Here is a 14,755-nt window from a genome sequence, read left to right on the forward strand (position 1 = left end):
GACCACTATGGGAGAAATGGGCTGATTTGTATGTCACGACCCGGTACTCCCCTCGAGCCCGTGACAACCGCCGCGGTGTCCCGGTAGACACTTATTGCCCGGAATGTCAACCCGAAACCCCGCAAGGCTTTACTATAAGTTTCTCTGTTCCCTTGTGAGCAACCATTGTCAAATATCGTGTTCTAAAATATTTTAAGCTGTTTCCAACTTTAAACAAATAAAATATTAATTTTTTTGTCTCACAAGGGTATTTTGGTCATTTTTCTCAAAAATTTTAAAACTGGCTAAAACGTAATATATAAGTACAAAACACACAATTCATATTCAAAATGAGTTTAAAAGTCTAAAATCTTCATTTAAAACGAAATTATGGTTATTTGAATATAATAAGAAAATAAAAGAAATATTAAGTAAAATATTCTATTTTCTTATAAAACAATATTTATAGAGTTATACGTGAATAATTTTTATAACGTAAAAGTTAAATATATTTATACATACTTAAATACAGTAAGCCAAAATATTTAATTTAATTTACAATAACAAGAGTGCCCCCGAATAAACAAAAGTAAAGAGGACTTTGAACCTACGGTTTGGAAAATGCAGATCCCACTGTAGTCCTCGATGAGATCAGCTATCTACAGTCTATACTGAACCTGAAATGGGTGGAAAGGAGGGTGGTGAGATTATAAAATCTCAATGAGTAAACAAACATCATCCTAAACATCTAGAGTTGAGTACATGGAGACAATAAAGTAAATCATCATAAACTGGGTTATAGCATTAGAACACATTTTGTTCGAAACACGTAAAGAGGCTTATGAATCTCATAAAAATATAGGCTTGTGCCATAAATCCATTCTCGGGGACACCTTGGCCGAGGCATCCTACCGAGACCGCCAAGGCTATTAAAATTCACATTTCACATAAATCATGTTTTTGTTTTGAAAACATAGCCGTTCCTTGACGTTGGCTGAGTTCCCCCTCACGTGGTGGTTTAGCGTGAAGTGAACCCTAAACTTTACCCCAGGAGATACCCTACGCGCCTCTCCGTTCGAGGTAAGAATATAATGGGGTTTACCGTGCCCCTCTAAAAGGCTGGTCCACAGAAACCCCCTACTGCAGTGATTAATTAATATATAATCCACCATATAATAAAACTCAATAACATGATATGGCAATTTTGTAATTCGTAGTTTTTCAAGGTAACCAAACAATTCGCATTTCAATACAATTTCCAACTAGCCAATCATGCTCAATTTATCATAAGCCAGTTAATTTAAACAATCAAATTGCCACAATTAACAGTCTCCGTGTACTCTATTTTTCAAAATCACTATTAATTTCAAAACAATTTATAATTTAATTTCATTGAAACTCATTTATTCATAAAACATGAAAATTTATCTTTTTAAATTCCTTTTTCCATAGAATTCATGAAAGCATCTAAAAACCACCATAGATAATTAAAATGACAGTAAGTTTACTCACAATGTCTAGAATGCGGACTTTCGAAGCACTCTGTCTACTGGTCCTCGGATGCAATTTCCTTGCCTTTATCGGAGGACTCACCACCTTGACACAGTACAAAATCGAGAGTTTCACCAAGTTGGTACTAAATCAAAATTAAACTAATTTAGACTACCAATGCATGATATGGAATGCAAAAATGCACTGGTAACTATCTAAACCCGGTATTGGCCTAATTCGTCTTATCACCCGATTAAATTCCTAACGGGTCCGTTTAAACTCCAATTTAATTCTTTTCAGTTTCTATACCTCAATTGCACCCAAATTAACTTAATGTCCCTCAGTGTGGTGCAAATTATCAGTCCCAACAGCAAATTACGAAAATACCCCTAGTGGGTAAAAATTCTTATTTTTGCTCCGAAAATTCCCATTATTTTTCTAGGCTCATAATTCATCATTCCTTAACCAATTCTCCTAGAATAAAATCAAACTCATCCTCACTCACTACATGGTAAATTCAGCCATTAATGGTTGGGGGAGAAAATAAATTCTTTTCTTGTTGTTTTGTTTCTAAATATGCTAAACTAACTAAAAACACTAACATAAATTAAAATCAAATAAATCCAACAACTTTCTCTCTCCTAACCCATTTTTCCAGAATTTAATTCATCATGAAAACATGTAATTTAATCATGGAAAATAAAGAGAAATGCTTGGGAATAAGAAAACTCAAGCTTAATAGAAAAAACTCACCTTTTTCACTTAATTTCCTTGAAAATTCACACTTTTTCTTTGATTTTCTCTCTCTAGGGTTTTGTTTTCTGTTTTCTCTCTCTTCTTGCTGGTTTGGCCGGCCATGGGGTGGAAGATGGGCTGATTTTGTGCCTTTTAAAAAGGAAAATAATAAATTAATAAAGGCATGACACATGGCATCATGTCATTGGCCCGTTTTTAAAATTTTAAAAATTTAAACATTTTATCTCCACCACATGTTTAGTCAAGAGTCAAAGATGAAGACAAGGAAGACCATGTGCTGGAAAAAATATCCTGGTGGTGGAAAATTACAATTTTGCCCCTGAAGTGGCAAAATTACCATTTTACCCCTATACTCCAAATTATACCGAAATTAAAATTTTTCACTTCTAAACCTCAAATCATACTTCAATAAGTCAAATTATACTCTAATAAGTCAAATGGGGTCAAAAAAATCTTTTCTAAAATTCCCATTTTGTCCCCAGGTGGCAAATGACCATTTTGCCCCTAGTTAGTGAAAATTCCGATTTGACTCCAAATTGATCCTCAAACTCCAAATTACCATTTTAAGTCATCCATGAACTGTGAAACTCTTAATCTCACCTTAAAATTCCTATTTGATCTAGTTCGAGGATTAAATAAACTTTATTGTACCTCTAGGTACAATACCGACTTTTGTAAATTTTTCGGGACTCTCCTAGCATGCTATCATCACATGTATGTCATGAATAGTATTTTATAAGGTCGAGCTTTACAGCACTACCCCCCTTAAAATAAAATTTTGACCTCAAAATTTCACTTACCTAATTCAAATAAAAGATGTGGATATTGGTTTCTCATCTGGCTCTCGACTTCCCACGTCATCTCCTCCATTCGAGCATTCTTCCACAATACTTTCACCATTGGAATGCTCTTGTTCCTTAGCACTCGATCCTTTCGATCTAGAATACGTACAGGCTGCACCTCGAACTTCAAATCCTCATGCAACTCAATGGGAGGTGTCTCTAAAATGTGAGAGGGATCGGGAACATACTTTTTCAACATCGAGACATGGAAGACATTATGAATTCGATCTAACTCTGGGGGTAATTCAAGTCTGTAAGCCACTGGCCCAATCCTTTCAATGATACGAAAAGGTCCAATGTATCTTGGATTGAGCTTTCCCCTCTTCGCGAATCGAATCACACCTTTCATCATCCAATAAATACCACAAATTATCACAATAGTATAATCAAATAAGATTTAATTCTTGGAAATTTCAAATTATTACCTTTCCAAGGAGAAACCTTAAGAAAAACTTTATCGTCGACTTCAAACTCCAAATCTTTCCTTCGTTTATCCGAATAATTCTTCTGCCTATCTTGAGCTGTCTTTAATCGCTCTCGGATAACTTTGACCTTATCGTTTGTCAAATCAATCAATTCCACATTCACCAATTTCCTCTCACCTACTTCATCCCAACAGAGCGGAGTTCGGCATTTCCTTCCATACAAAGCCTCGTATGGTGCCATCCCAATACTAGACTGAAAACTGTTATTATAAGCAAACTCCACCAATGGCAAGTGTTTGTCCCAACTCCCGATAAAGTCAATGACACAAGCCCGTAACATATCCTCCAAGGTCTGAATAGTTCTCTCAGATTGACCATCTGTCTGTGGATGAAAGGCAGTACTAAATCTCAATTTAGTTCCAAGAGCTTCCTGAAATTTCGGCCAAAATCGAGAAGTAAATCGAGGGTCTCGATCTGACACAATAGAAACTGGGACTCCGTGTAATCTCACAATCTCATCTATATAAAGTCTTGCCAGCCTCTCAATAGAATACGTGCTATGGATAGCCAAGAAATGGGCGGACTTAGTCAATCTATCCACAATCACCCAAATAGCATCCTTCCCACTTTGTGTCCGCGGCAAACCCAATACAAAGTCCATAGTCACATGTTCCCGCTTCCATTCAGGAATCGGTAAAGGTTGAAGAGTACCTGACGGTTTTTGATGCTCCGCCTTGATCTGTTGGCATGTGAGATATTTCGCTACAAACTCTGCTATGTCTCGTTTCATACCCGGCCACCAATAACTTTCTTTAATAGTCCGATACATCTTGGTGCTTCCGGGATGTAAAGCGTAGGCGGAAGAATGAGCTTCCTCCAAAATAGCTCGTCTCAATTGATCATCCTTAGGAACACAAATTCGGTCTCTAAGCATGAAAGTACCATCATCGCTGAGTCTAAACTCACTAGCTTCTCCATCTTGCAGCTTTTGAACTTCCTGTTTCAACCAATCATCAGATTTCTGCAATTCTCTTATTTGATTCAACAATGAAGGTCTCACGACGAAACTAGCAAGTAGGGTTCCATCCTCACCATTATTCAACTGGATCCCTAGAGATTTCATCTCAAGTAACATCGGAAAATAAGAACTTTGAAGTGTTGCTAACGACGATGAGGATTTACGACTTAAGGCATCCGCTACAACATTTGCTTTTCCCGGATGATAATCAATCACTAAGTCATAATCCTTAATCAACTCCAACCATCGTCTCTGTCTCAAGTTAAGCTCTTTCTGGGTGAGCAAATACTTCAAACTTTTATGATCAGAAAAAATCCGACAACGCTCACCATATAAATAATGTCTCCAAATCTTCAATGCGAATACTACTGCTGCTAACTCCAAGTCATGAGTAGGGTAATTCGTCTCGTGCTTCTTCAACTGTCGGGAAGCATAAGCTATTACTTTCTCGTCCTGCATCAACACACACCCTAATCCCAACTTAGATGCATCGCTATATACCACAAATTCTTTTCCACTAACAGGAAGTGTTAAAACGGGAGCGGAGGTTAACCGGTTCTTTAGCTCCTGAAATCGATTCTCACAAACATCATCCCACTCATACTTAACTCCTTTACGAGTTAAACGAGTCAGAGGAGCTGCTATCAAAGAAAATCCCTGAACAAATCTCCGGTAATAACCGGCTAAGCCAAGGAAACTACGAATCTCAGTTACCGTTCTCGGTTGCTCCCATTGCAAGATTGCCTCAATCTTCTTGGGATCGACATAAATTCCAGCTCCGGACACCACATGTCCCAAGAAAACCACTTCCTTCAACCAGAATTCACATTTAGAGAACTTGGCATAGAGTTGTCTCTCGCGCAAAGTTTGCAACACAATGCGCAAATGGGCAGCATGTTCATCATCATTCTTCGAATAAACCAGGATGTCATCGATGAATACTATCACAAACTTATCCAAGTATGGATGGAACACCCTGTTCATAAGATCCATAAAAACTGCCGGGGCATTAGTCAAACCAAACGGCATCACCAGAAACTCATAATGCCCATAACGCGTTCTGAAGGCAGTCTTAGGTACATCCTGCTCCTTAATCCTCAACTGATAGTACCCAGATCTCAAATCAATCTTAGAGAATACCATAGCACCTCGTAATTGATCAAAAAGATCATCTATCCGGGGTAAAGGGTATTTATTCTTGATGGTCACTCGGTTCAACTGACGGTAATCAATACACAATCGAAGAGTGCCATCTTTCTTCTTTACAAATAGGACTGGTGCTCCCCAAGGAGAAATGCTAGGGCGAATGAAACCTTTATCCACCAAATCTTGCAACTGGGCTTTCAGTTCCTTCAACTCTGCTGGAGCCATTCTATATGGAGGAATAGAAATAGGTGCGGTACCCGGAAGTAAATCAATAGGGAACTCAAGCTCTCGATTAGGAGGTATTCCCGGTAAATCATCAGGAAATACATCAGGAAACTCACTTACTATTGGGACATCCTCTAACTTAGGTTCCCCCTTTGAAGTATCGATCACGTATGCCAAATAAGTCGGATACCCTTTTTGCACTAATTTTGAAGCTTTGATGGCCGAGATTACACAAGATGGTAATACTCGACGTTCCCCTACAAACACAATCTCTGCTCCCTCCGAATTCCGAAGAACAACTTCTTTTCGAAAACAATCCACGTTCGTCCGATGTGCAGTTAACCAGTCCATACCTAATATTAAATCAAAATCCAAGATCTCTAGAGGAATTAAGTCACCCCTAAATTCTTCCTCACCTACCCTTACCCCACAGTCTCTATAACAAGTATTTCTAATCAACTGTTCTCCTAGAGGGGTATGCACTACAATTTCTTCCTCTAATGGTGACAGGTTTCTATCAGTAATTGATGCAAATGTCGTACTCACATAAGATCTATCTGAGCCAGAATCTATCAAAACATAAGCATCTTTATCAAATAAAGACATAGTACCTGTCACTGCTCCAGGTCGGACTCGTGCCTCATCTTCTGTCACAGCAAAAACTCTTGTCGCGGTACGAGTCTGTGGTCTCGAAGGTGGATGTGACGGGGTATTACTCTCCACACCAGACCGTATGGCTACTCCCTGTCTCTGTGGTAACCCAGAAGAATCTCTCCTTTGTATATCTGTGCGAGCTGGTGGAGATGATGCAGCTACAGTGGCTCGTCCTAACTGTGGGCAATTACTCCTAATGTGACCCGTCTGTCCACATTGGAAACATCTTGTTGGCCCTCTACATAGCCCACTATGATAATTCCCACAATTTCTGCATCTGTCAAAACCTCCGAGACTCTTCCCAGAACCAGTCATAGCAGATCTGCTAAACCTCGAAGGTCTCTGCTGTGATGGTGGAAATGAAGGTCGAGGAGATGTCACGGAAACAGAAGTAGTGCTCCCTGAAGTCGCTGAGTCCTTGCCTCTTTTTACTGGCTGACTAGAAGACATACCAGGATTCCTCCTTTTTGCAAACTCAGTCCGAATCCTTCTATTCTCAATCGCGAGCTTCTCAGCCCGTAAAGCCATCTGTACCACCTCCTTATGTGGCTCCCTACCAATCACTGTCATTCGCTCTCTGATCTCATTACGGAGCCCTTCCTCGAAATAGCTGGCCTGATCCTGCTCAGATTTCACCAGATCCGGCACATATAACATCAACTCGTTAAAACGAGTCTCGTACTCCTCTACAGTTAGATTTCCCTGTTTCAAACTCAGAAATTCTCTCTTCTTTTCTTTTTGATGGAAATAAGTGAAATACTGACCATCGAATTCCCTGAGAAAATCGGACCATGTCTGAGGAGTAGCGGAACGGGACTTCACCGAATTCCACCAAGTACGAGCCCTCTTCTCTAATAATCTCGTAGCCACCATCAGCTTCATGTCATCATCTAATCCCATATCAGAAAGAGTCTCGGACACCTGATTAATCCAATCCTTTGCCACAGTGGCATCCAACTCACCAGTGAAAGATACACAACCCAATTGCCTAGCCTCCTTCAGCTTCTTGGAAATGGATACATCCTGTATTGGTGGTGGAACTAAAGGAGTAGCTGGAGGCACTACAAGTGGAACTTGACCAGCTATTGCTGCAAAGAAAGCTGCCAATGCCTGTGCTGCCTCAGTAGGCATGGCGGGAATACCCGTAGGTGGCTGAGGAGATGGAGGATGTGGAGGACTATCGGCCTGCTCAGCAGCAGGTGCTGCCCGAATGGTAGATGCAGCTGATTCCTCCTCTACTGTATCTGGCTGATGACGTTGGGAACGACCTCTTCCCCTCCCAACCGATCTAGTGAGAGGTGGGCGTCCGCGTCGAGGAGGCATTATAATCTATATAAAAAAAATATACGAGCAAGTTTAGGTAACCTTAGGCTCTATATGCAAATGCATGCATTCTATTCAACCTAACCTAATTTAACTTAATCCGGGGCCACACTGATATTGTAAATTTTTAAAACAACTTTAAAACTAAAAACTTTGATCTTGAAAACAAAAAGCTCTGATACCAATCGAATTGTCACGACCCGGTACTCCCCTCGAGCCCGTGACAACCGCCGCGGTGTCCCGGTAGACACTTATTGCCCGGAATGTCAACCCGAAACCCCGCAAGGCTTTACTATCAGTTTCTCTGTTCCCTTGTGAGCAACCATTGTCAAATATCGTGTTCTAAAATATTTTAAGCTGTTTCCAACTTTAAACAAATAAAATATTAATTTTTTTGTCTCACAAGGGTATTTTGGTCATTTTTCTCAAAAATTTTAAAACTGGCTAAAACGTAATATACAAGTACAAAACACACAATTCATATTCAAAATGAGTTTAAAAGTCTAAAATCTTCATTTAAAACGAAATTATGGTTATTTGAATATAATAAGAAAATAAAAGAAATATTAAGTAAAATATTCTATTTTCTTATAAAACAATATTTATAGAGTTATACGTGAATAATTTTTATAACGTAAAAGTTAAATATATTTATACATACTTAAATACAGTAAGCCAAAATATTTAATTTAATTTACAATAACAAGAGTGCCCCCGAATAAACAAAAGTAAAGAGGACTTTGAACCTACGGTTTGGAAAATGCAAATCCCACTGTAGTCCTCGATGAGATCAGCTATCTACAGTCTATACTGAACCTGAAATGGGTGGAAAGGAGGGTGGTGAGATTATAAAATCTCAATGAGTAAACAAACATCATCCTAAACATCTAGAGTTGAGTACATGGAGACAATAAAGTAAATCATCATAAACTGGGTTATAGCATTAGAACACATTTTGTTCGAAACACGTAAAGAGGCTTATGAATCTCATAAAAATCTAGGCTTGTGCCATAAATCCATTCTCGGGGACACCTTGGCCGAGGCATCCTACCGAGACCGCCAAGGCTATTAAAATTCACATTTCACATAAATCATGTTTTTGTTTTGAAAACATAGCCGTTCCTTGGCGTTGGCTGAGTTCCCCCTCACGTGGTGGTTTAGCGTGAAATGAACCCTAAACTTTACCCCAGGAGATACCCTACGCGCCTCTCCGTTCGAGGTAAGAATATAATGGGGTTTATCGTGCCCCTCTAAAAGGCTGGTCCACAGAAACCCCCTACTGCAGTGATTAATTAATATATAATTCACCATATAATAAAACTCAATAACATGATATGGCAATTTTGTAATTCGTAGTTTTTCAAGGTAACCAAACAATTCGCATTTCAATACAATTTCCAACTAGCCAATCATGCTCAATTTATCATAAGCCAGTTAATTTAAACAATCAAATTGCCACAATTAACAGTCTCCGTGTACTCTATTTTTCAAAATCACTATTAATTTCAAAACAATTTATAATTTAATTTCATTGAAACTCATTTATTCATAAAACATGAAAATTTATCTTTTTAAATTCCTTTTTCCATAGAATTCATGAAAGCATCTAAAAACCACCATAGATAATTAAAATGACAGTAAGTTTACTCACAATGTCTAGAATGCGGACTTTCGAAGCACTCTGTCTACTGGTCCTCGGATGCAATTTCCTTGCCTTTATCGGAGGACTCACCACCTTGACACAGTACAAAATCGAGAGTTTCACCAAGTTGGTACTAAATCAAAATTAAACTAATTTAGACTACCAATGCATGATATGGAATGCAAAAATGCACTGGTAACTATCTAAACTCGGTATTGGCCTAATTCGTCTTATCACCCGATTAAATTCCTAACGGGTCCGTTTAAACTCCAATTTAATTCTTTTCAGTTTCTATACCTCAATTGCACCCAAATTAACTTAATGTCCCTCAGTGTGGTGCAAATTATCAGTCCCAACAGCAAATTACGAAAATACCCCTAGTGGGTAAAAATTCTTATTTTTGCTCCGAAAATTCCCATTATTTTTCTAGGCTCATAATTCATCATTCCTTAACCAATTCTCCTAGAATAAAATTAAACTCATCCTCACTCACTACATGGTAAATTCAGCCATTAATGGTTGGGGGAGAAAATAAATTCTTTTCTTATTGTTTTGTTTCTAAATATGCTAAACCAACTAAAAACACTAACATAAATTAAAATCAAATAAATCCAACAACTTTCTCTCTCCTAACCCATTTTTCCAGAATTTAATTCATCATGAAAACATGTAATTTAATCATGGAAAATAAAGAGAAATGCTTGGGAATAAGAAAACTCAAGCTTAATAGAAAAAACTCACCTTTTTCACTTAATTTCCTTGAAAATTCACACTTTTTCTTTGATTTTCTCTCTCTAGGGTTTTGTTTTCTGTTTTCTCTCTCTTCTTGCTGGTTTGGCCGGCCATGGGGTGGAAGATGGGCTGATTTTGTGCCTTTTAAAAAGGAAAATAATAAATTAATAAAGGCATGACACATGGCATCATGTCATTGGCCCGTTTTTAAAATTTTAAAAATTTAAACATTTTATCTCCACCACATGTTTAGTCAAGAGTCAAAGATGAAGACAAGGAAGACCATGTGCTGGAAAAAATATCCTGGTGGTGGAAAATTACAATTTTGCCCCTGAAGTGGCAAAATTACCATTTTACCCCTATACTCCAAATTATACCGAAATTAAAATTTTTCACTTCTAAACCTCAAATCATACTTCAATAAGTCAAATTATACTCTAATAAGTCAAATGGGGTCAAAAAAATCTTTTCTAAAATTCCCATTTTGTCCCCAGGTGGCAAATGACCATTTTGCCCCTAGTTAGTGAAAATTCCGATTTGACTCCAAATTGATCCTCAAACTCCAAATTACCATTTTAAGTCATCCATGAACTGTGAAACTCTTAATCTCACCTTAAAATTCCTATTTGATCTAGTTCGAGGATTAAATAAACTTTATTGTACCTCTAGGTACAATACCGACTTTTGTAAATTTTTCGGGACTCTCCTAGCATGCAATCATGCTAGCATCACATGTATGTCATGAATAGTATTTTATAAGGTCGGGCTTTACATTGTATGCCTTTTTTATAAAGAAACAATAAAATAATAAAAAACATGACACATGGCATTTTCTTATTGGTTCAAATTTTAAATATTTGACTTTTAATTCTTTAATTCTCCACCACACATTTCTCATGTTTATCCATTTTCATGATGAATAAAATTCCTTGGTCTTGACAAGTGTCAGGGGTGAAAATTTACCGATTTGCCCTCGAGACGGTAAAATTATCGTTTTGCCCCTATACTCCAAAAACACCGAAATTATAACTTTTTCACTTATCAACCTCAAATTATACTCCAATGAGTCAAATGTGATCAATATTGATCAAAAACTTCTTCCAATATTCTAATTTTGATCCTCATGTGGCAAAATTACCATTTTGCCCTTAAATAGTAAAAATTCTGATTTGACTCCGAATTGATCCTCGAACCCCGAATCACCATTTTAAGTCATTATTGAACTGTAAAATTTTGAATTTCACCTTAAAATCCCTATTTGACCTAGTTCGAGGCTTAGATCAACTTTATTATACCTCTAGGTACAATATCGACTTTTGTTAATTTTTCGGGGCTCTCCTAGTATGTAAACATGCTATCCATCACATGTATGTCATGTTAAGTATTTTATAAGGTCGGGCTTTACACAAATGCTCCAAGGTAGGTTTATGACACTTAAAACTAGGGATGGTAAGGCTATTCGTAGATATCCAACTCGGTTATATCGAATTAGGGTATTTCATAATCGAGTTTAATACAGGTTCGAGTAATGATTTTACTATCCGTATCGAGTTCGGGTATTACTCAAAACTCGATTTCAATACTCGTTTATATATATTTTAGTGTTATTTATATAATTAAATAAAAAAATCCACTTTTGTTGGTGTTAGATTATTTACTCGGTTATATAGGATTAAGGTATCTTATAATCGAGTTTGAGACTAGTTCGAGTAGTGATTTTACTACCCATATCGGGTTCGGTTATCACCCTGAACTCGATTCTAATGCTCATTTATATATATTTTATTTTTATTTAAATAATTAAATAAAAAATATCCACTTTTGCTGGTGTTTAGATTCGAACCCAAGAAAAGAGACAAAACAATCAAAACATTTACCAACTTTACAAATAATTTCTTTTATTAAAAATTAACAAATATATTAAAAGTATGATTACTCAAATTATTAATATGATGACATTAATATATTTAAATTAAAAAAATTATTAGATTATTAATTATGTTTAAATAATATAAATATCATATCATATTACAAAAGAATATAATTATTATTATATATATGCTTTTAATATAAAAATATTTACTTTTTATTTTATGTTAATATTACAAAAATTTAACTTGTAATATATATACTTAAAGAGAGTATTGGATATTAGAATAGTTTTGGAATATATCTATTTTTTTTTAATTTCATATAATTAAAGACAAACCCATATAGTTAATTAAATTAATTCATGTAACCATGATTAGTAATTAACTTGAAATGTTTTTTAATAAATACACTATATATATTGGGTTCATTTATAAGAAATATAATTACTATATTATATATATACTAATACTTTTAGAATATATATACTTTAAATATAAATATATTTACTTTCTATTTTATGTTGACATTACAAAAATTATAACTTGTAAAATTATTAATTATAATATATAAACTTCTAATATAAAAACCTTAAAGAGAAGTTGTGAGATTAAAATAATTTTGAAACCTAGTTATTTTTTTAATTTCATGTAATTAAGGACAAACCCATATAATTAATTCGATTAATTCATGAAACTATGATTATTAATTACTTTGTAATGTCTTTTAATATATTTACTTTGTATATATTGGGTTCATTTATAAAAAATATAATTACTATTACATATATACTACAATACTTTTAGTGTGTGTGTGTGTGTGTGTGTGTGTGTTTGTGTGTGTACACTTTAACTATAAACATATTTACTTTTTATTTTGTGTTAATATTAGAAAAATTATAACTTAAAAAATTATTAATTATAATATATATACCTTTGTTTATATAAACTTAGTTATCTAAAAAGAAGTTATGAGATTAGAATAGTTTTGAAGCTTAGATATTTTTTTTTAATTTCATGTAATTAAAGACAAACTCATATAATTAATTAATTAATAAAACTATAATTATTAATTAATTTGTAATGTTTGTTAATATCTATACTTTATATATATTGGGTTAATTTATAAGGAATATAATTATTGTTATATATATACACTAAAATACTTTTAATATATATATATATATACTTTAAATATAAATATATTTACCTTTTTATTTTGTGTTAACATTATAAAAATTATAACTTCTAAAATTATTAATTATAATATATATATATACACACCTTTGTAGTATATAACTTGTAATATCTTTTAATACATACACTTTATATCATATATTATGTTCATTTATAAAGAATATAATTACTATTATATAAGTTAATAATTACTAAACAATAAAATAATATTGATTTTTATTCTTAAAAAATAATAATAATATTAATTTTTATAATTTAATAATAATATATTAAGGGTAAAAAACCTAACCACTCCTTTCTTTTCTTTCTTTCCTTTTTTTACCTAGCCACATAGCAGACAGACGCTCATTCTTCTTTCTTTTCTTCCCTCAGCCAGCCACTCCTTATTCTTCTCTTGATTTCTTTCTTACTGCTAAATGGCAGTTCTTCTTTTATTACTTTTTTTTTATTTCCTTCCTTCTTCTTTTTTTCCCCTAGCTAGCCACTCTGATCCTCCATTGTAAAGCCCGACCTTATAAAATGCTGACAGGACATACATGTGATGGATAACATGTTTGTATGCTAGGAGAGTCTTGAAAAATTTATAAAAGTCGGTATTGTACTTAGGGGCACAACAAAGTTGATTTAAGCCTCGAACTAAATCAAATAGAGATTATAGGGTGAAATTAAAAATTTTACAGTTCATGAATGATTTAAAATAGTGATTTGGAGTTCGAGGATTAATTTGGAGTCAAACTAGAAATTTCACTATCTAGGGGCAAAGTGGTAATTTTGCCATTCGAGGACAAAATGAAAATTTTTTTGAAAGATTTTAATCACATTTGACTTATTGGAGTATGATTTGAGGTTGAGAAGTGAAAAATTGTAATCCCTGTATTTTTCGGAGTATAGGGGTAAAATGGTAATTTTTCCACCCCAGGGGCAAAATTTTAATTTTACACACCAACACTTGTCCAGCACATGGATTTTACCCAATATTATCATGGATAGTTGAAGGAATTTATATGGTGGAGAGAGAAAGCTTAATAGTTAAGAAATGACACATGGACCAATAATAAGGTGACATGTGTCAAGTTTATAACCATTTATTATTTAACTTTAAATTTAGCACAAAATCAACCCATTTTCTTCATCTGGCCCGCCAAAGGAAAACAAAAGGAAGAACAAAGGAAGAAAAGAAGAACAAGAACCCTAGGTGGGAAAATTCAAGAGAAAATTGGTGGATTTCAAGTAATCAAGCAATCAAAGGTAAAATTTCTTGATTTGACTTGTGATCTACCTTTCCCATGCATTTCTCCTTATTTTTCATGGTTAAATTTCATGTTTTCATGGTGAATTCATGGCTGGCCGAATGGGTATGGAGAGAGAATGATGTTGGATTGATTTGATTTCAAGTTATGTTAGTGTTTTTAGTTAGTTAGTGATGTGTAGCAAGAAAAGCCAATAAGAAAAATTCA

At 34.9% G+C, this 14,755-nt stretch overlaps 1 protein-coding gene and 1 long non-coding RNA gene across 2 annotated transcripts; both read right to left on the reverse strand.

Moving 5' to 3' along the window:
- Positions 1-464: 464 nt before the first annotated feature.
- On the reverse strand, positions 465-7,859 carry LOC148761245 (uncharacterized). The gene is made up of 4 exons (XM_088809273.1): positions 6,494-7,859; positions 2,224-2,355; positions 1,492-1,575; positions 465-656 (listed from the first exon to the last, which is right to left on the reverse strand). Exons 1-3 carry the CDS (start codon positions 7,857-7,859, stop codon positions 1,526-1,528), a joined length of 1,548 nt encoding a protein of 515 aa, XP_088665399.1. The 3' UTR covers positions 465-656; positions 1,492-1,525.
- A 768-nt stretch (positions 7,860-8,627) lies between these two features.
- Positions 8,628-10,375, reverse strand: LOC148761246 (uncharacterized). Its single transcript, XR_016027839.1, has 3 exons — positions 10,243-10,375; positions 9,511-9,594; positions 8,628-8,675 (listed from the first exon to the last, which is right to left on the reverse strand). It is a non-coding gene; the product is annotated as an uncharacterized LOC148761246 (long non-coding RNA).
- Positions 10,376-14,755: the final 4,380 nt, after the last annotated feature.

Source organism: Theobroma cacao, chromosome 8 (assembly GCF_053813885.1).
Source record: "Theobroma cacao isolate CCN51 chromosome 8, ASM5381388v1, whole genome shotgun sequence".
Lineage (NCBI taxonomy): Eukaryota > Viridiplantae > Streptophyta > Magnoliopsida > Malvales > Malvaceae > Theobroma > Theobroma cacao.